General features: G+C 38.6%; 1 protein-coding gene across 1 annotated transcript in view; it reads left to right on the top strand.

The window, feature by feature from the left end:
- Positions 1-22784, top strand: part of Grxcr1 (glutaredoxin, cysteine rich 1) — a 109694-nt gene that overhangs the window by 56023 nt on the left and 30887 nt on the right. Inside the window, exon 2 of the mRNA XM_005391916.2 lies at positions 4994-5236. Within this exon, the coding sequence (XP_005391973.1) occupies positions 4994-5236 (243 nt within the window). The remainder of the gene's footprint in view (positions 1-4993; positions 5237-22784) is intronic.

The raw sequence follows: 22784 nt of genomic DNA, 5'->3' as shown, positions 1-22784 counted from the left end.
AATCCAGCTGAGAGCCTGGATCCCACAGTAATGTCCTGCATGAGTCCAGCTGAAGACCTAGAGTCCATAACAGTGCCTCTGATGAATCCAACTGAAGGCCCAGAGCCCACAACAATGTCTCATGAAGGCCTGTTTCATGGATCTGCACTGCAAAGGCCCAAAGTTTAGTGGTGGAATCTAGAAAGTCTGTGCCAGTGGGATGAAGGATCTGTGCTAGCAGGCTGAGGGATCTGCACTGGTGCCAGGAAGTGACACTCAAAGAAAGAACCAGAGCTCCCCAAAAAGGTACCACAGCCACCCTCAGCGACAGTGAGGTCCTGAACTCCTCCAGTGATCAGGACAGCCAAATTCCCATCAGGAAAGCCAATGCAGCAAGCTCTTCCAGGGACTGGCAGTGCACCATCTTCCCCTCCAGAGGCAGGAAGCAATGCTCAAAGTGAGGATCAGAGCTCCCCCAAAGTGAACAGAAGCTATTCGCACTGCCAACAAGGTCCCGAGCTCCTCGGAGGATGAAAACATCCAAGTTCATCAGGAAAGCCAGCATGACAAGCTCCTCCAGAAGAACCAACAGCTCCTTATAGTTTCTACCAGCTCCCAACAGACTTCTTCAGCTCCCAACAGCCTTACTTTTTCACTGGTTCTGCCTCATATGCTGCTGGCAACAATCCTCAGGTGGACCTCCCATCCCCAGCTCCACATGTACTCAGTTCACCTGGGTGTTGTAAGTTGAGCACCAGTTGTCAATCCACTACACAACCTACACAGACAAGAGAGAAGCCATGGGTGCTATAACCATGAGAAGTGTCATAGCAGGGAGCCATTCAAGCCCTTTAGAGCTCAAAATTTGCTACATGTCTCAGATGCTGCACAGGAACCTACCAGACTTAATGTTTGCCCTGCCAGATTTTAGACTTACTTTGGTTCCAATCCTTTGTATTCCCATTTGTAACTTTTGTACCCATTGAACGTTGGAAGTGTTTAACTAACTTTTCATTTGTACAGGGGCTTACAGCTAAGAGTTTGTCTTACATCCCAGAGGAGACCAAAATAACCACAGGGAAGTCTTAGCTTCCAGTTCAATGGTATCATTGTTATGCTTCCTGGTACAAGCCTTGCCCCCTCTGTAACTAAGACTTCTAAGCCTGCAGAACGTAAAATCTTTGGGACAGGAAGCAAAAATTTTGCTAATGGCTCACTAGGGGTAATGGTGAGTGGTACCATCCCTACTTCCACTCCTTGATTCCTGGATCCATGAATCATGGCTATGGGAGCACAGTACCATGTAGTGGGTGCTGATTCAAAGCATATGTGGTCTTTTGAAGTATCTTACCCCTGCCCTCCAAGCTATTGCTACCTAGCTGGCACACAACTGTGTCTTCAAAAGACCATCCCACCTTTCTATCAATCCAGCTGCTTCTGGATGATAAGGAACCTGGTAAGACCAGTGAATTCCATGAGCTCAGCCAATTGCCTTACTTTGGCTGTAAAATACATTCTTTGGTGAGAGGCAATGCTATGTGGAATTTCATGACAGTGGATAAAGCATTCTATGAGTCCACGCATGGTAGTTTTGGCAGAAGCATTCAATGCAGCAAAGGCAATCTATATCCAGAATACATGTCTATGCCAGTGAAGACAGAGCACAGTCCCTTCCTTGATGGAAGTGCTCCAACATAACTAACCTGCCACCAGGTCACGGGTTGATCACCCCAGCGAATGGGCCATATTGAGGACTCATTGTTGGCCTGTGCTGCTGGTATATTGGGCATTCAGCAGTGGCTGGAGCCAGGGCAGCTTTTGTGAGTGGGACTCCATGTCCAAACTCCCTATAATAAATGTAATGGGAATATAGTGTAGAAAATCATCATCCCCTTCAGAACTGAAGAAAAAAGAAAATGAATGGTTAGAAGGGAAACAGATCCAGAAAATAAGCTAAAAGAGGGACCTAGTACAGACAAATTGCACATTCAAATCATATGATGTCTAAAAATGAGAAACAGAAGTGATTTGAGAACAAGGTGGGCAGGAGTTTATTTACTTAAATTTAATATTCAGAAGGAATTCATTAGACTCTTTTAACTATAGGGTTTACAAAGCAGCATGGAGAGGAAGAGGGAGCAATAGATGTAAAAATCTGCTGCCCTTTGCAAAAGCCCACGGCCCTGCTCTCCACAGCAGAACCTGCTAATTAAAGCCAGCGTTCTTGGTGCCAGGTTGGCCCGCTGCCTGATCATGAAGAGGTCTGGATCGAGTCCTGGTTTGCCTTCTGACATGCTGTGTGATCTGAGCTGATCACTTTGCCGTTAGGGAGAAGGAAAATAGCTCTCTACAACTTGCCTATATCAAAAAAATCCTTTTAGACTAAGCAGGCAGACAATAATGTTTACAGTGCCCCTCGTGTGATGCTAATCTCTGTTAAAGGTGGCACCGTAATTCAGTAGAGAGGCAACGCTCTTTCAATCACAACCATTACCTTGAAGCCAAGGGTTTTGTTCAATAACGTGTGAGTGAACAGAGACCTTTCTTGGGGAGGGTCAGAAAAACCGAGGTGAAGTTCAGAGGCTCTGTGGAATGGGCACCTCGCAGTCTTTGGAAGGTGCGCTCCTGGGCTTTTGCTCTCTAAATTGATCAAATTTCATTTAACTCTCTCTTGTCAGGCTCCTTTCTGAGCCTCGGTTTCTAGAACTGTACATCAAGACAGTAACACCATGTAAATTCCTGTGAGACGTAAGTGAAGCTAGTTGAGGGGGGGTTGGCATTAAATCTGCCATTGATGTTACACATTTTTAAAAAATCTATTATAAAATTTATACATTTTTTTTAAAGCTGAAGGACAGAATTTCTGGAATTGCCTGGGCACTTCTAGGGTGACTGATTTCCACAGATACTTGGGAAAGGCTGGAAAACTGTTCACAGAGGGCTGGGCCGGACCTGCAAAGAACAGGAATTCCCACTGGATTTGCTCCAGCTCTGGTGCTGAGCCCGTTTCAGGCTGGTTGTCTGTGGGGAACAGCTGGCCTGATTCCAGGGTCAGTTCCAGTGGATGCAAAGGCTTTGGAATTGTCTCAAGATGAGCAGGTGACAAAAGCGCTGACCGTTTCCTGGTGGCTATGGCAGGGTGATGTGCAGGCTGAGGACCTGGGGTGAATCTCTGGTACCACCTTATTCTCCATATAGCAGTTTGCATCCTGGTCCAACACATCTGTGTGTACTGCATTTTGTTGTGAGACTTCCAAGCTTCCTAAAGAGCTGTCTTTTTAATTGGCAGAAAGGAGGTACTGGGCTGCTTTGTCACTGTGTGGGTCAGCTCTCTGAGAACCAGCAGGCTGCAGACCCCAGCAGCTTCTGTGATGCTCCCATCCTTCATCTCTATTCCCATGGTAACCCTCAGGAAGGGAAAAGAGGGACAGTGAACCATTCAGAGGCTATTTTTAGGTTTCTGGCCAGATGCTTAGATAAATCTGTTGAGGGAAAGAAAATGAAGTAAATGTAGAAGGGGATTTTTTTTTTTTTGCTAAAGGCAGTGTCATTTAAAATTCATATTATAAAATTGTAAATGATCTTGGGAAATCACCCATTCTATCCCTGCCTGTGGCAAAACCTTCCTCTAAGCGATACCAAAAATTCTCCAACAAGATCTTCCTTAAGACATTTTATCAAATAGCTTATTCTAATGTACAGCGTACTACCTACCCCAAATTTGCTCCATGTGCATCTTGGCAGAGTGGTCTGATATTTCTGTATACAACGTGGTGATGCTTGGTATGGCTGGTTTTAGTATTTAGCTATCTGGAATCACGATTTTGACTTCATGGTTTATTAAAATTGTGTGATCATGTAGTTAGCAACTGTAACCCTGTGAAGATGCAAGTATCCCTTGGTCTCATGGTATAGTTATATTCTGTTCAGTCTCTTTCAAATAAGACTGTGAGAAGGAAGAAATGGAGCTTTCCTGCTGATGCCAGGACCTACCCGATACAGCCCAATACCATACTCCAGCAGTGCTGGGCTGGGTTTTCTAGGCAAGTAGTTACTGCTTTCTGACTTAGTGGGAAATGTAGAAAACTATCACATAAGGCCTTGGGTTTTAGTGTTGCTTGCCTCTACTTCGGTGTGTTCTTTTCTGTTTCTGGTTGCTAGTGTTTTCAGGCTTGGCCTTGACCCCTGCCCACTTCTGCTGGTTCTGTACACTCCCTTTCTGGCCCCTCTGTCCTTTATTCCTGTGGTAGAGTCTTCTCACTGCACACGGGAACCCTGTCACTAAATACTATACACGAACATGTACTGTGCTACTTCAGCCTCAGAACGATCCCCTGATACCAATCTTATTATTCCCCGGAAACTGTGGCTCAAAAGACCATAAAGTTTGGTAAATTAACATGTGGAAGAATGTCCAACTGGTTAGATGCTAAACCTCACCATGCTGTGATGTATTTTACTTTGGGTCAAAGAGGTAGATTTTAGAATTGAACCATGGCTAGAAAACGTCAGAAAAATAATCATTCATTATTTTATCACAAAGTATCTCAAGTGAGACATCACCAGTTTTAAGATATGCCATTACTTAGTGTGTTACTAAGAAAAGGAAAATAAATTATATTTACTTGGTTTTTGCATATGTAAAATCCTTATCATTTAAATTGTATTGTTATCTCTATCCTATCTCAGTTAGAGATGTTTAATTTTTTTTAAAAAAAGTCTTCTCCAGGCATGGCTGTAGTCCCAGCACTTGGCAGGCTGAGGCAGGAGGATTGGCATAAATTCAAGGCCAGCTTGGACTACATAGTGAGTTCAAGGCCAACCTGAACCATATAGCAAGACCTTGTCCCAAAAAAGAAAAGAAATATCTTGAAATTGATAAATAAGGAGTTCATTTGACTTTTATTGTATGCTTTAATGTGGAAGACACATTGAAGTTTGTTAATTATCTCTAGATAATAACACATACGAATGTAAAAGCAAATATATTTACACTGCAATGCTTTCCCTTCAGCAACCATCAACTGACCTAGAATTTGACCGCGTAGTGATTTATACCACTTGCCTTCGTGTGGTAAGGACAACTTTTGAAAGATGTGAACTGGTTAGGAAGATCTTCCAAAATCATCGAGTAAAATTTGAAGAAAAAAACATAGCTCTGAATGGAGAATATGGAAAAGAGTTAGATGAGCGATGCCGCCGAGTTTCTGAAGCTCCTTCTCTCCCTGTCGTGTTCATTGACGGCAATTACCTGGGGGTGAGTATTCTGCTAAGGAAAAATCTCCTTTTCCACAGACCCTAACCAGCACTGATAGACAGCAATAAGCCTACATGACAACACAATTTGCGACATAACTACTCAGACATCTGCTATTTGTTGAAGCTCAAATTAAAGGTATTGAAGCATTTATTTCCATGCCAAATGATGTGCTGCTCCAGTTCTCAGTCCCACAGAAATGTAGTGGCCTAAAATCAGCATGAAATTGCCTTTTTTTTTTTTTAATAGTATTACATTTTAAAAGTATTCAATTGACTTGAGTTGTACATTGTAAAGACTGATATGTGGGATAAATCTATTTAGCTCAAACAAGAAAAATAGAATATTTAGAAAATATACATTTGTGAATTCTCTTAATATCTCATTATTCAGCACTTTCCAACCTAATGAACATGAGCTGACAATCCCGAAATAGGATCAATAGGAAATTCGGCCTGGAGCCAGAATTTTATGTTTGTGGTTTAAAATTATTCTTGATTTTGGTAATGCAGCAGTGTGAGACATAAATTCCGGCTTACAGTAAGCAGAGAGAACTCCCAGAGCAGCAGAACATGTCTACTTCATTTCTCTTAGAATAATATTGTTAGCGTAATTAACCCCATTGATCTATGAACACGCTGGGTAACAAGCCCAAGGAGAGAGTGTGGAAAGCTCTGAGAGAGCATGGAGCTCTTCAGGGTACCAGAACGGCTGAGGGGCTGCAGTTGAGCACACAAGCGTTTATCATTGCACAAGGAGACTGTCAAAGCACAAAATGGTAGGTAGATCTTGGTTTTGTTTAGCATCCAGTTTTACCATTTAGACTGGGGCAAAAAGGGGCTAGAAAAAGCATGAGAGGTTCATGTTTCGTTTCAGGAAATCTGTGTTAAAATACCCTGTGCATAGCCATAACTGCTACAGGGAGCCAATCATTTTATGGAGAGGTAAATAACCAAGAAGCATGAGGGTATTATACAGTGTTGTTTTCAACCAGAGCTGAGCACAGTTATTTTTGTTTTTGTTTTGTAGATCTGGGGTTCAAACCTAGGGCCTCACATATGCTAGGCAAGTGTTCTACCAGTGAGCTACGCCTACAGTTCCAAATTGCATTTTGGAGTACACAAATTTTGATCTGAAAATCAAACTGATCCTTGTTTTAGTGTATTTCAATATATAGCCATAGGCCCCAGAAAACTACAGTAATAGTAACAATAACAGCAACAATAATAATAATAATAGTATACTGCATGCACTCAGAGCTTTCTGTCTTTTTCCTTATCCCTCAAGATAACTCATATAGCATACTTAAGCAGGGAAATAAGCTCATGTTGGTAATCTCTCTAACATCTGTAGTGTTTCAAATTTCTGCTCTGATACTTCACATGCGCCACTGTGTCTGGATTTCCTCATTTGTAACATGGCAATGATAAAAGGGCTTATCTCATAGGCTGACTGTGAGGATTTTTTAAGATATCAAATGTAAATGCTTAGTTCCTGCGCCTGTTATAAATCATGTTTTCCAGAAATACTAATAATTATCCCTATTTTTAAAAAGAAAGCATCAATTCCTTTGCTTAAGTGACATAGCTGGTAAGAGGCGGGGCCAGGATTCAAAATTAGACCTGTGACATTCCAAACCCAAGTTCTGTGGAACATCCCCTCGAGGAAAGGGATCTTCAACTTCTTGGCAATGCAGTCTCATACCTCAATCAGGACTTGGCACAAGGGCCGGGGGGGAGGGTGGGGGGTGGTCAAATAAACCTGTGTCGACTGATGCGTGAATTATGCTCCGCTGCTCCCTCACATTCTTTCCTTCTCTCTGACCTTCTTCCATTAAAAAAGGGATCTGACAAACAGCTACAATAGGGACAATATAATTTATATGGATTGTGGGTATTTCTCTTTCACCTCAAGAAAAACTCTGACGATGTAAGACATTTCTCATTCTGAAATTTCAATTTTTGTGAAACTGCATAGTTAAAATTAGTGGGTGACTGCCTGGATACAAAGGTATAATGCCAGTCCCACCCGATATAGTGATCACTTCTGAGCTAATATAAAATGCTGTAATGCCTGTCCTGATATTCGTCTTTCCGGTAGAGGGCTAGTGGAGTGTGCCACAGAAAAATGAGGCATGGTGCATGTTTCTTTCTCAGTTGCTTTTTCTCCAGATGATTTAACTTGCACACACTGTAGGCCAGAGGAGGCAGAATCACACAGGTGCAAACTTGCTGCTTCTGTAATTTGATGCTAATGCTCCAAACCTGCAGTCAATCCAGAAACTGAATGTTTTCTCCTTTGTTTTTCTTATAAAGGAAGAACTACTTCTAAACCTACAACTCAAAATGGCAAACAGTCCACAACAACTTATGAACAAATTTCCCTCTAATTACAATAGCCTTTTTATTTAAATTTCAGTATACAACTGATAATAAAATATATTGTATGGGGAAGCCTTTTCCTTGCCCTGTTCATGCATCTGAAATGGAAGGATGCCCTCTGCTGGATTTGGGCATGTGGTGAAACCTAGTTTTAAGGAGAAAAATAAGCTGATGTTGGTAATTTCCCTGACATCTGTGGTGTTTTAAACAGTCACACAAAACCATTTGATTTAGTTTAAATTTAGATGTGTAATAAAAATCAAGATGTGTGAATCATCTGCAAAATACAACTCTAAAGAGGGAGGGAGAGAAATTGAGAAACAGGAACAGCCAGAGAATGGGGAGGATAGAGACTAAACGAGAGGGATATGGAGGCAGATTGTAAGAGATGACAGGAGGCCGAGCTGAAGGTCATTCTGCGGTTCCTTCACCGTTCCACCATCACTGCCATCTTCCCCCGGTGGGTGATGTTGGAGGAATTCATTTATCTTCCTCCAAGGGAAGATTGTGAGTTCCATGGGTGGGACCAGAAGCCTGAGCACACTAAGCTCCTTTTACCCTGGCTCCCTTCCTGAGCCAACAGAAAACTGAAGTTGAAACAGTGAGCTCTCAAGGGTATCGCTGCTCCGGGATGCTCCGTGAGATGGGGAGCATGTTCAGAGTGGCAGTAGCTCGTGGCAACTGTTTTCTTTTTTTTCTTTTTGGATAAAACATCAGAAAATCTTTTCACAAAAATTCTGTTCCAGTATTTTTAGACATGAATTATGTTAGGAAGTCCAGTAAGAAATAGAATAGAAATAATGGATTGCCGGGATGAACCATAAAATTCTAAAATGGAAGCTGACAAAACTCACATTAGAATGCAGCTATAAAACATATCCAATATGATTGAAAAATAGTCTATTTAAAAATCTTTAAAATTATTACAGTACAAGACATAGGACCATTGGCCTACCTTGAAATATTCCTCCTCACTTCGGTAGGTGTATTCCATGGTTCTTGCCATTTTCTCAATCAGTTCTGGAAGTCCTTTTCCATGTGTCAACTGCACCTTTATGGTTGCCTCCATGTACTGAATTGATTCCAAATGTTTTTCTTTCGTGGTCATTTTGACTGTGGGGAAAGATCCAGAAGTCACGTGGTACCAGATCCAGGTAACAAAGTGAATGTGGACAGACCATAATGTTTTCATGAGCCTGCCTTTCTACTAAATGTCACTGACAGCAGCGTTCACTGCATTTGTTATTGCAACTTGTAAAGACGTACAAAGGAGGACGTCCATAACAGAAACTGGGAGGAACAATGGGATAGTGTGTTCAAAGCAAGGGAGAGTCTTTTAAGTGGTATTGATAAGGATATCTTTTTTACTGTAACAATTTTTAAAAATTTAATCATTCACTATATATTTTGATTGCTTATCATAGAATGAGTTTGTGTGGAGTCTGGTAACTGAGAAGGGCGTAGAAGTGTCATTGATGTAGATACATCTCTTCAACTAGCTAATATTAAAGTTGTGGCTGTCAGCAATTCTGAATCTATTTAAAGTACTGTATTCCATTTAAGAATGAAGGCAATTGTTATTAAGCATAACTAATTTACAGCTTAGAAATGCCAGCTCTAGGCACATTACTAAGGACTGCTCACAGAGCTTCTCAGCAGAAATAGGCCCTCAAGGAAGCTCCTGCCATCATCAAGAAGCAATCAGTGAGCAATTCAAAGCCTTTGTCACGATTCACACCAGCAAAAAGGACCATTTGTTTTCTGCCCTTCTTTCCACTCAAATCTGTTTCATAATAAAGTCCCAAGTCAGTGCATCTGAGCTGTTTGCTAAATAAGTAACAAACCTACCTTGATTTGCATATGTCTTGGCAGTTTCCTTTGTTTCTTGTGCTTAAGACTCATTGGGATTCTCGGGTGGTAGGTATATGATTTTTGTTAAATTTTGAAAACTCTTGGCCATTATGTTATCAAACATTATTTTTGTGTCCTTTTCCTTTTTTTTTTCTTCAGAGCTTCCAGTAGAATGCTGCTGGTGTCGTTCTGTAGTGTATTTCATTACATTTCAGATAGCTTTTATTGCTACATTTTCTTAGTACCTAATCTTCTCTTTTATAATGCCTAATAGTCTGTTAATTCCATCCAGTGTTTTGTTCCTCAGATATTGTAATTTTACTTTCAGAAGTTTGATGTTTAAAAAAGACTCCTTTTGTACAAAGATCAATTTTAGGTTCACAGAAAAATTGAGCAGAAGTCCTGGAGATGTGACCCATACCCTCTGTTCCCATGCATGCAGAGTTCTCTATTATCAACATAGCACACCAAAATGGTACACTTGGTATGATCGATGAACCTACAGTGACACACTGTTATTAACCAAAGTCCACATTTTTACACTAGGGATTACTTTTGATGTTGTGCATACGAAGGATTTAGACAAATTTATAAAGAAATACAGCAGGGGAATGCAGCTCAGAGATGGAGCACTTGCCTAACACGCATGAGACTCTGGGAAAGACCTACACCACTGCCAAAAAGCCCGCATATATTTTTTAAAAATTACACTGACATGTATCCACCACTATCATACTATTCGGGAGAGTTTGCTACCCTAAAGTTACCTGAATTCTTCACGTTCACCTTTCCTCCCCTTGACTCCTAGCAGCTGCTGACCTTTTTACTGTCTCCATGGTCTTGCCTTTTCCTGACTTTCAGGTAGTTGAAACCATGCAATACGTAGCTGTCTTAGATTGGCTTTTGTCATTCATTAATAGGTATTTCAGTTCCTTCCATGTCTTTTTTCTGACTTGATGCTCCTTTCTTTTTAACACTGAATATATTTCAAGGTTTAGATACATCAAATTTTATCCACTTGTGATCTGAGTGAGAACGTGGTTACTTTTAAGCTTCAGCAATTATGAGCAAATCTACTACAGAAATTCATGTATAGATTTTTGTGTAGAAATTTTTGTGTAAATACCAAGGAATGCATTTGTCAGATCAGGTAGTAAGAGAACATTCATTTTTGTAAGAAAGTGGCAAATTACTTTCTACGTGACTGCATTACTATACGGCATTGTCAACAACCATGAATCAGCGTTTCTGTTTCTCCACATCCTTGCCAATCAGTGGTCTTGATGCGAAGCCATTCTTATGTGCATGTAGTGGCAGAGCATTGTTGTTTTAGTTGGGATTTCCCTGCTGACCTATGATGTGGAAATCATTTATACACTAATTTGCCATTACATACTTCATTTGGTGAGGTGTCTTAAAACATTTGGCCTGTACTTTAGCAAGGTGCTTGTTTTGTTATTGTTGAGTTTTAATGGTTCTTTGTATATTTTGGGTAACAGTTCTTTATCAATTTTTTTTTTTGCAAATTTTTTGTTTTCAGTCTCTGGCTTTCATTGCTTTGACAGTGTCCTTGCACAGCAGAAAATTTTAATTGTGATGAAATTCAGCTTATGAATTCTGTATTTCATACATCCTACCTTTGGTATGGTATCTACAGTTGTTGCCAAACCTAGATCATATAGATTTTTCTTATTCTTATTTTCTAAGGGTGTTAGAGTTAGCTTTTTATACTTAGTTTTGTGTTTCATTTTGACTTCTTTTCTGTATGGTACCACGTAATATCTGTGTGTAGATTTATTCTTTTGTATATAGTTGTGCAGGTGTTGCAGTACCATTTGTGGAGATGATACTTTCTCCACTGTATAGTCTTTTGTTCCTTTGGGTGTGTTTATGTGGGTCTACTTCTTGCCTGCTCTTCTGTTCTATTTATCCAGTTATCTGTTCTGCCAATTCTGGTTCATGGTGGGATGCATCCCACGTCTTAGTTGTTTTGGAGGATTTAGCCAGTACTATGACCCATAAGCATAAGTGCTATCATAGTTAATTTCTATTTTTGATATCTACGTATGTAACTGATAAAGTTTAGATCTTTGGCTCTTTATTTTCTCTTCCATAAAGTTTAGATCTTTGGCTCTTTATCTTCTCTTTTGAAAGCTATCTCCCTCCCTATTTGATTTTTTTCATCATTAGCAATTTCTTCAAAAATTGGGTTAGAAATGGTCCCTGAATATTGAAAACTACCCCTAAGGTCTGGATCTTATTTGGTAATAGACAAGTTCAGCATTTAAAAGTCAAACTTTGTTGTCTAAGGTTATCATAGTTTTGTTCCTGGCACATTTACTGTGTCATAGGTAGAACAGAGAGGGAGATATTTAAAGGTTAGGCCTAAAGTCAGGTTTTTTAAAATTTAAATTAAGCAGTAATGTCTTGCCTAATTGCTTCTTTGTGCTTGTTTTTAAATCCTAAAAACCTTAGGGTTGTTTTTAATAGTAACAACTATCAGCAAAATAGTAACAGCAATGATAGCAAAAGTTAATTTATGTCATGCCGTGTTACGCCTTTAGCGTATTATCTCTTTTACTCTTCCCAATAACACTGTAAGTAGCACTACTATCATCTCTCCACACCCAAACTTTGTACCTGAGGAAAACTCAAGCTCAGAGAAACTAAGACAGTGCCCAAATATCTTTAGATTACAAGAGGCATAGCCCGGATTTGAACTTAAGTGTCTGCTTTGAACTCTGAAAAAGTGAAGGCTGAAAGTTCTATTAAGTTTACAGTGGCTCTCAACTCCACTCTTGGGCAATGTATTCACATCCTAAATGACATCACTTGAAATCCTTTCACACTATAGTCGAGATCTTGAATTTAGGAATATCTTATGCTGGATACATTTTTTTTGCCCTTCAATTTTTCTACTCCCCGCCTCTCCTGAACATGCTCTATCATTGTCATTATTCTATATCCTTTCTCCTTTACACATTCTCTTAGCTTATGGTCACAACATTATTTTCCTTTTTCTTGCTATCTTACTCTGTTCAAGAAAAAAACAATAGCCTAATCACTTGTTGGGGAACCTGCTAGACTTTCCCAGTTTTCTATTTCCCAGCCCTGAGCACCTCTCCCATCTATTTTCCTTTCTTAGTCCAGTATGCCAAGAACACTATTAGAGAAAATCCTCAAACCACAACAAAGAGATCTATAATAAATTTGCATTGTTGGATCTATCAGGTCCAGTCTCTGTTATTCTGATTAAATATTTTGTTGATGTGCTATCATGCTCAATATAACCAATTACTCTAATTTTTTTCTAATTTCTTCAGAATTCCATTTTCTTTCCTATTCCTTCATTTTCACCGTCATTTCAAAGGTATGTCCCTTGTAAGACATGTGTAAGAAGACATAGGGATGTAACTGTAATTATTAGGCAAAGCGAACTTTCATTATGAATTCACTTTAAACTAGTCTGGGAAATTTGGCTGTAATTTCTCTAATCCTGATATATTGGGAATTTTGATGAATAGCTTAAGTTTCAGCTCAACAATGTGGAACTTTAGTGTGAATGACTCCATTTTGATTTTTAATGTGATCTGTGCAGAAGCTCAGTTTAAAATAATGGCCTCTTGTAATTTTTATTTAATAACTTACCATTCTTCTACTCACTCCATTTCATTTACTCCACTTTCTTTCTCTTGTCTCATACCTAGTTAGCCAACATTATTTATGTAGCATTCTGTAACAGAGATCTCTATTTCCACATTTTGAAAGCTCCTCTCAAAAAGTTGGAGGAATGAAGTCTGGATACAAGGGTAACTGCTTTCTTTTATTGGCTATAAAAGGTATTGAACAAGTTCTTTCATATTTCTTAGAGGAAAATGATAAAATTCTTATGATTTTGAATAGTCTGAGAGTTAAATGAGGTAAGTGTAAAAAAGTGGCTAGAAAATGGTACATACTTAGTAAACCTTGCTAAAATTAAGGATAGAGTGAAACAGAGCTTACTTTTAGGGGTGTATAGATGGAAAGAGATGGAGGGAGTTAAAAAAATTAGGGTGAACTACATCTGTAAGCAAGGAGAGCACAAAGATACAGGTTATTATGCTGAGCTTGCAGTCAGACACTAGCGTTCAAGTGGTCTGATCTGTGGAGGCGGGGTGTTGCGCAGCATCCTGGCTCCTGAATGGTGGTAGTATTCTTAGTATCCAGCAGCAATCTCAGAGATATGTCATTCAATTTCATGTGAAGTGATAGATGGGTTGTAAAAGACTCACTAGCTCCATTCGTGAATATTAAGATTAAACACTGTTATATTTGTTAATTTCAGTGCTAAGCCTTAATATTTTAGTTATTATGCTAGTTAGTGTATATTAATAAAAGTTTATAACACATAAAGTTTTAAAATTATTGTCAAGTTCCTATTTTCTCTTAATATGAAAGAGGATACTTAGGTATAGGAAATTCTACATATTGACCACTGTTTCCTTATAAGAAACCACTGATTTTCTTTCATTTTTTAAGAGCAAATCCAAGCTTACCTTATTCAATTAAGATTTTTGTATATTGAAATGCTAACAAGAGACATCTTATTTGTTCCTTATTACTAGAGCAAAGCTAATAAATGTATTATTTGTGCCCAAGTGAGAAGAAAAGTGGATAAAAGTTTATTTGTGAAATCTTTCTGTTAGCTCATCCCATCTTTCATATCCTCTATGATCACAACTAAGTTGGATACTGGTGTGATAATCATTAAGATGACTTTCTAGAGGACTTATTACTAGTTAGATGCACAAGAAGTTTCATGCAAAATCATAGAAACTTAGCTTTGAAAAGAACCTTAGACATCATCTTCTTTAATGTTCCTCCTAGTGAAAGAATACTTTCTTCCACATCCTTGAGCAAAATAATCAATGTTTACACACATTCTATGACAATCACCTCACTATTGTTCAGGCTAACCTATTTTATCATTATATTCCTTTTAGCATCAGAAACTTATTGTTCTTGTGGCCTGTAATTTCCTCCACCCATTAATCCTAATTCTTCTTAGAACCATACAAGTGAAAAGTTCTCTCATTTTCATAACTAAAACTTTGTATAAGGGTTTGGTATGTTATCTCCATGGTTCCCTAAAATCTTGCTCTTATCACATGATTTTCTGAACCTCCATATCTTAGTTATTCTTGTGAGATCAGACTCTGGTCTTTAATAGCATCCAGAGCCAGTTTTCCAGATGATTATCTCCCTGAATATCATTCCTATTCCTCTTAAAATAAAGCTACTTCACTTTGACTATCTATACTGGGTCTGGTCACCTAAAATTCTCATGTAACTTTCATGCAAGCAGTTCAAAATAAATTTCTTATTTTCTAGGTGTTTAGATACATTTTACTAGATTTTTCCCCAAAACTGTTTCTCATGTGGCTACTGTATAATAATTCAGATCTCAAGGAAACAAGTCTTTTTGTGAATATAAGTAGTCCAATCTGGTGCTAGTATCATTCCTTAGGTCAGGAAGCAAGGAATTCATCAAATGCCTCAAGCTTCCATTTCCAAAGAAAGGCAGCATTGACCAACAAGGCTTGGGTATATGATATAGCTATAGCTTTAATAGCTATAGCTGTAATAGCTATAGCTGTTAGCTTTTCAAAAAAAAAAAACTATCCTAAAAGTTAGTGGCATGAAGCATAATTATTGTATAGGTTGCAGTGCTGGTGGGCTTTGGCTGCTTCCTATGGCTTGCTGGCAGCTTGGCTGGAGTGAGTAATGTGCGATGGCCATGGTGACATATCTGGAGGTTAACTCTTCAGATTTCCTCTGTATGGGTTCTTTTTTTTTGTTTTTTCTCCAGTACTGGGAATTGAACTCACAACCTTGCACTTTCCAGGCAGGCGCTGTGGCGCTGAGCTAAATCCCCAACCCCGGGTTCTCTAGCAGTATAGATGGAGCATGTGAAATGGTGACAAGGGGTTTTCCAGCAGCAAAAGAGAGCAAGGCCAAAAGCTGTCACACATTTCAAACACTGGTTATATTTGTTTCAGTTTTATCTCGTTGACTGGAGAAGGCCACATTACAAAGTCTGGATTCAAGATGGAAACAGATTTTACTTCTTGACAAAAGAACATTAAGACCATGTGGTAGGAGTCTATACAATGAGGCACGAGCATATCTGTGGTCTTTCCTGCAGTAATCTACTGAAGTGCAGAACTTTGATCACATGTAATCCTGGCCTTTTGCCTGAGTCAAATGTGCTCAATAACTGGAAGCCTTTTTATGTGGGAAGATTCATAGTTTTCACGACAAAGGCAGTGCATATTGGTTTAATACCTTTTATGCCCATGAAATTTGTCAGTGGAACAACAATTTCAAAATTTGGTGGTTTGGCATTGAAAGAACAACTTTGTGGATCTTAAATCAAAGTATCAAATCTCCCTCAAATTTCTCCAGTCACACACCATCATTTTGTTTCTTTAATAATTTTGTAACATTATCAATGGTATCTTGTGATATTCTTGGTGCACGGACCATAGCTTTATCTGCAGCTTCACAGATTTGTTTCATTGTCACTTTGTTACTTAAGTATTACTTTTTCATAAAGGAAATGCAGAAGCTACATTAATATAATTTCTTAATTCATATATTGGGTGCCACAACTGATTGAATGACATGAAAAGTCATATAGCAGTAAGTATTGCTTATAAACAATGGAATTTTCACTCCTAAAACTCACAGTCAATAATAGAGAGGGAATTTTTGAGGCAGGCAGACAAAAATCAATAAACTCACCCCCATAGCCATTCATGAGTTTATATTCAGTCCTTATAATTTCATAAATTTAAATATAATGTCAAAATTACCCCAAGGTTTTGCCATTCTCATTTTTGCCTGCTATAGTTCTTTGTAAGGTTAGATATTTACAACATGCCTGGTAGAGCCATTATTTAATATTTGCTCAATCTGTCAAAACCTGACTCTTCAACTGATACTTTGGACTTGAACACAAGGTATGAACCAGTTGAATCTGCAACAGTTGCCTGCCAGTTAATGAAGACATACACACATCATGCCACCTAAAAAGACCTAGAGAAGCCAATTTTTCTTTGTCTTAATTTATATATATATTATTAATCATTCTCAATCAGATTGAAGAAAAAATATATTTGTTATAACTGATGCTTTATTTAGATTTAAAGATACATTATATGCATGTAAGATCTTTTTATCTTTGAAAAAAATAAAAATAATGAATAGAATAAGGGAAATGAAAGTTAATCCTATTTCACAATATCTATTATATATGTTGGTCATTATTTACACTTTTGGTTTCTCACACCAGAGTACAGAAATTTTAGTAAGTGTCCATGTACAGTAGAATTTGAAATCAGCATGTCAGTTATGAAAAGCTTTGGTAATGAATTCTATTTCTGTTCTAAGGAGCACAGCGATTGAGTGTCTTTTGAACCACTAGAGGGCTCTCAGCATATAAGACAATACATAAATTCATGAAAATGGGAGAAATCATTTATGATATATCTTTGCTTAGAGCCTAATTAATTTTAAAAGTCTTAGATATATGAAGTATAAACAAAGTTTCAAATAAAGATTTCCTTTAAAAAAAGGAACCAACATGAATAATTTTAAATTGACTGTTTAAAAGTTTAAGACAAGCATGATAAATATTTTACTATTTGGGGCCTAATTCTGAATGATACCATTCATTTATCTTTTGAGTGTGGAAGCATAAATGGAAAGTGAATATATTTTCTCTGAGACTTTCTGGCTCTTAGGACCTATTGTCTATAAACACCTAGTTTGTTACCATGATGTTGTATATGATTACAATTGAGCAAACATCTCACACAGGGATTTGACAGAGTAAAGCTTTTGAGCCAAGTTGTAAGCTCCCTTATGTTCAGGTAGGATCAGGATCCACTGTGCCGTGGTTTCACTTTGTTTTTAATCATTCCTTGGACTCCCAGTTTGCGCTCAGCCCAAGATGCCTTTCTCTCCAGAAACAAAAATTAAGCCAGAGACCTGACCATATGTTTGGTCCTGATGATATTTACTTTCTGGGTTATATGCGAAAAATGAATATAATGAATAAAATGGAGCAAGCCATCTGTCCAGCACAAACCCTGAAATGCTGAAGGGAAGGGCTTACTGTGCACTTCCTCTCTGGTGTGACCTTGCAGGAACTCAGCAAGGCCCAGTATTCATGGTCTCCAGGGGCCAGTGGTGCTCATCCACTTGTTTTGCTTTTAGCCTCTATCCCTGAGTCACATTGCTCATCTGAAGCACTGAGGAGCAGGATTGGAATCTTGTTCTTCAAATTAGTGTCAGTGGTGTCCTTTAGTCTTTCCTCTGGGGAGCACCTCATAGGTAATGTAAGAAGGATTTCAAGCTGTCTTCCATTCCAAACTGTACCCTTCTGTGGGGAGGGGATGAGCCATGGCTGAACTGGAGGTTGGCAAACTTCTTGGGACTAGAGCAAGGCCAGTCCAGCAGATGTCTGGCCTTGGTGTTCCTGCCTGTTAACTGTAGCTCAGATAGCTCTGAGAATGTTTCACTTTCAGTGTTCTCAGCAAAACATGGAGACCTTGTACTTTTGACTCAGTCATGTGCTTTCCTCCTTTTACTGTGTATAAATGCACAGACTGTGCTGGGATGTCACTGCCTCTGCATCAGAGGAGTCAGGTCCCACCTGGTCCCAGCTTTCCTTTTCGTGTGTGTCTAGTTTTTTCTTAATTTCCTGTCACCCTCTCTCAGGACCCCTCTGGCTGCACGGGTCTCAGCACCTTCACTCTACTAAAATGAACAAAAAGCTTCAGTAGGACAGTTTGGGGAAATGCTAAAATACACATCTAGAATTCTTCTCATCATTGTTGTACGATTTGAGTTTGTCTGGCATTTGGGTCATATTGCTAGTCTTGCAGTGAGGAGTGATGATCTCCAATCAGGTGACCAGGTCTGGATTTGTCTGTTTGCATAGCCAGGGTTTCTTAAAACGAGTCACCCTGAAAAGCTTCGTAGGACCAAGCTGACCAGTCTTTGAGAAACAGAGAGCATCCTCTGTGAGTACAATACTGTGTGAGATTCCAAAAAGCCAAAGACAATAAACACATAACCCTCAGTATCTAGGTTCGCAATTTATGGAGAATGAGACTATGTGGGGTGTAGGACAGAGGGCTGGGCAGTCTAGACACACATTACATGTGTTTTGCTAGTTGTGCTATGTACTAAATTAATGGTTTAAAAGAGTTTATTTAGAAGGAGGAAGGATAGAGAGGAAGAGAGAGAAAGAGAGAGAGCAAGTAAGCAAGAGAGAACTTCAAGTAGAACAATGTAGGAAGGTTCTCAGAAGGAAGTAGCATTTTAGTTAAGCTTTGTGAAATGAATATGATTTCAACAAGAAAGAGTGGGGATGTGGCCCTAATTTCATGCCACATTTTTTCCTAGCACGGCATTCCTAGAGAGCCCAAATCTTTGCTCAACTCTTTTGTAAAGATCTTTGACTCTCTCTAATGAAGTGTGGCTCAGTTCAGTTCTAGGAAAGATTTAGGTGATGAAATCAAAATCAGAGCTCTCTAGGGACTCAGTGAATTTCCTGAAGGAGTTCTAGTTCAATTTATAGCAGTGCAAAATGTCAGTGTCTAAGGAAAACGTTTTTATTAGGCTTTTGTGACACACAGCTGAGCTTGCTGCTGACCGTAATCAGTTTCCTTGCCATCTCCTTCTCTTGTGATTACCAAATCACATGAGGCTGAGGCCTCACTGGTTCAGTTCCGTGAGATCCTCAGCTGTCACACGTTTTTATACGTGTGCTGTGTTCTGGAGCGTGAACTGATTTAAGCCTGACTCTCAGTCTCCTCATTTTCCTTGGAGAGACCCCAAGAGGCTGTGAGAAGGAGACTGAAGGCCTGAGGGTGCAGAGGGCTTTGGGCAGCTGCTTCTTGCTGAGAACTGGGCTCCACTCTGTCTATTGTGTTCCATCACTGGGGAAAATAGGGCAAGACCTACATTTTCAGATTGTTGCAAGTCAAAATAAGAAACAAATTGACTCCCTTCTGTCACTAACTGGAAGCACTGATGCAGAATGATACTGATTCTCAGTCATTTCTCAGACAAAAGGTACAATAAAAATGATCAGTGCCGAAGATGCCACATTTTCTCTACTCTTTCTCTTTGGGGAGGACAGAACTCAGGTTAAAAGGAGATTATTCACAAGTCTTTCAAGGTCATTTTTTCCCTAGTTTCAAAAGAATGCATTTCAAAATATGCTATGATTCATACTCTAATAAGTTATTAGGAAATTGAAAAAAAGTAGAGCTAAATGTTCAGTGATAAGTATATTTTTCTTCTGTAGGAGAAAGCTTGGCACATTTTCCTGGTACATTTCTCTGTCATTGGGCAGCTTAATATATGTGAAATGACTAATTAATACATGAATGGGAACCTATCGATTTCTGTGGTGACTGGGTCGTTTAGTGACTTCAGGAGCCACGCATGCAGTGTGCTCTTTGCCTACCAGAAACTTGCACTAGAGATAAGTACTGTATAATATTAGTATGCAGTATAATATTTTTTCATGCTATAAGTAGTATATGATCAGAGGAGAAAAATATCAGTGAGTGTTGGAGTTACCAGGAAAAGACTCCTTGGAATGGTAGAATTTTAATTTCTTATAATGTCTCTCTCCATAGCTCTAGCTCAACCTTTTTGAGCATAGAGTGGTTAGTTAACCACTCTGTACTTTAGTTTTCTGATTTATGGAAGAAAACAACCATAGCCTGTGCTCTGGTAGATGAAGCTAGATGACTTTCCTTACAGTTTTCTAGAGCCAGGCTGTGGTGGAAAAAGAAACCAGGAAACACACCCTCTATTTCTCACCAGTATTGTAAGTTACCCCAAAAGGATTTTAGTCTCCAGAATGAAATCTTTTCAAATGAGTTTTGTAAGTTTCAAATCATTCTTCTATGAGAATGTAGGCTTACTGTTTGGAAGGCACTCCAGTAAGCTTTTTTGTGAATGTCATGTTTGTAATGTTAGATTATCTGTTTGGAGAAGTTTCCCAAAGATAAGTGAGGTCAAGAACAGAAATATATTACTGCATTCTAGATGGAGAGCAGAAGGTATGGCTATGTTCATGTAATAAAGATTGAGCTGTGGTCGTTCTCTGTCATTCCACTTTAACTCTCTGGTTAAACTGGACTCAAAAATTTACTCTTTTGTATAGGTTATGCTGTAGACATCTAAGGCTGTCAGAGCAAGACACTACAGATAGGAGAGTTTAACCAACAGGTCTGGAGGCTGGAATTCTAAAATCTAGTCATCAGCTTTGGTTCCTCCTGAGGCCTCTCTCTTTGGCTTGCAAATAGCTGCCTTCTTCCTGTGTTCTCATGTGGACTTTCGTCTCATTCTGGTGTGTCTTCCTATCCTAATATAAACACTGATAGTATTAGGTTATACTCCCAATTTAATGACCTCATTTAATCTTAATTATCTCTTAAAAGCCCTATTTTCAAATACAGAGTGTCTCAGTGCATTTTGTTTTGCTGTAACAAAATCGGAAGGTTGGCGAGCATGCCCTTGGCATCTGGTCAGTTTTGGGGGACAGCCTCATGGTACATGGCGTAATAGTGACAGGAGTTCATGTGGAAGAGATCATAGGAAGCAGGAGACCAGGGAGAAGCTGGCATGTACTTTTTATAACAACCCACTCTCGTGGGAACTAAACTACACTTAAGGGACCTGACCTACTCCCAAAGACAATGTTCATCCATCCATGAAGGCAGAGCTCCCATGACCCAGTTGCCTTCCACTAGCTTTTACCTACCACAGTCTCCACCATCTCAACACCAGCACACTGGGACCAAGCCTCTGGCACATGGATTCTCACAGGCAAACGATATCCAAACCAAAGCACTGTCCATAGGGTGTGAGGATTTCAGTGAACTCGGGTGGGAGCACAGGGCACAGTTTTAGTCCATCTTCCATGCGATTTTCATGAGTTTACTTCTACTTTTGTGCTGTCAGACCCTTGTGTGCTACTCCTGTTTCACAGAATAACCAGGATGTAGAACTTCATTATCTTCTACGGTGACTCCCTTATATCAAATGCATCAGGGCTTTCATAAGCCCAAAAGGGCTATATTATGTGCTAGGCAGACTTCTTGAAGACAGAATCTTCCTTCCTTCCTCCTTCCCCTCTTTCTCTACAGAAGTTCTCTTTTAAAACAATTCCACAAATTCCTCAGTCACTTAAGGAAATATCTTGTATCTGCAAATACTCAGCAAGTTACTTTTTTCTACTAAATATTGGGCCCTTCCTAAAAGAAACTCTGATGACAAGTATTAATAAACAATATTATCTATATTTATATTAATGATCATATGGTGCAAAGTTTTGATTTTAATCATTGCAGAAAACAATAGCTTGAAAACTTCAGGAGCTTCAAAGAAAGCATAGTACACACTAGCTCTTGCTTTGTTGGGATACTTTTGTGCAATTGCCTGAACTGAATTATTGCTTCATTTATTTTTCTGAAGGAATAAAACTCATGGATGTCAATTTATGTCTTAAAATAATTGTCATGGTATGTCAAAATTTGTGTTGACACATTTAAATTTTGTTATTGTTAAGGTAGATGATAATTTCAGTTTTTCTGTTTTGATCTAAAATTTTTTTGAAGGAATTTGTTCATTTCCAAGAAGTTAAGTGTTTTGTTTTGGGTATAACTATACATTCATAACTTATTGCATTGTGGCCAGACAGTACGATACATAAAGTGCTTATCATATAGAATTTTCTGATATTTTTTGTAGTCTAATATGAAGTTTTATAACATTTTGTATCTCTTTGTAAAGAATATACAAAATTTGTCCTTTCTTTTGCATGTATATGTACATATATATGCATCAATACTACACATTTAAATAATTGTATCTTAATGATATCACTAAGTTTCAGATATTTTGATCTTATTTTAACCTACTATTTTCTTAGAATAGAGTGAACTATTAGCCATCTTTTATATTTTAATTTTATCAATTTGGTTTTATATTTAAAAGTATAGAATATGCTTGTGGCTAGTTTATCCTCATTGTGATTTAATCTTTTATTATTGTAGCATAATCGCCTTTGTCCAGTTAACACTTTTGGTTTGCATTCATTGGTGTACATTAACACACCTGGCCCATTTTACATATCCCAGCATTTTATTGATATGTCTTATTTTAATTTGCCTTATATTTGTTTACTCTTTAATTTTTTTCTTTTCCTGGTAATTTTGATCTAAGTGATTCTTTTGTAAACAGAAATA

Source organism: Chinchilla lanigera, unplaced genomic scaffold (genome assembly GCF_000276665.1).
Source record: "Chinchilla lanigera isolate Chin_1 unplaced genomic scaffold, ChiLan1.0 scaffold00042, whole genome shotgun sequence".
Classification (NCBI taxonomy): Eukaryota; Metazoa; Chordata; class Mammalia; order Rodentia; family Chinchillidae; genus Chinchilla; species Chinchilla lanigera.
Note: the sequence above shows the minus strand (reverse complement) of the source record. Positions and strands in the feature narration are given on the sequence as shown.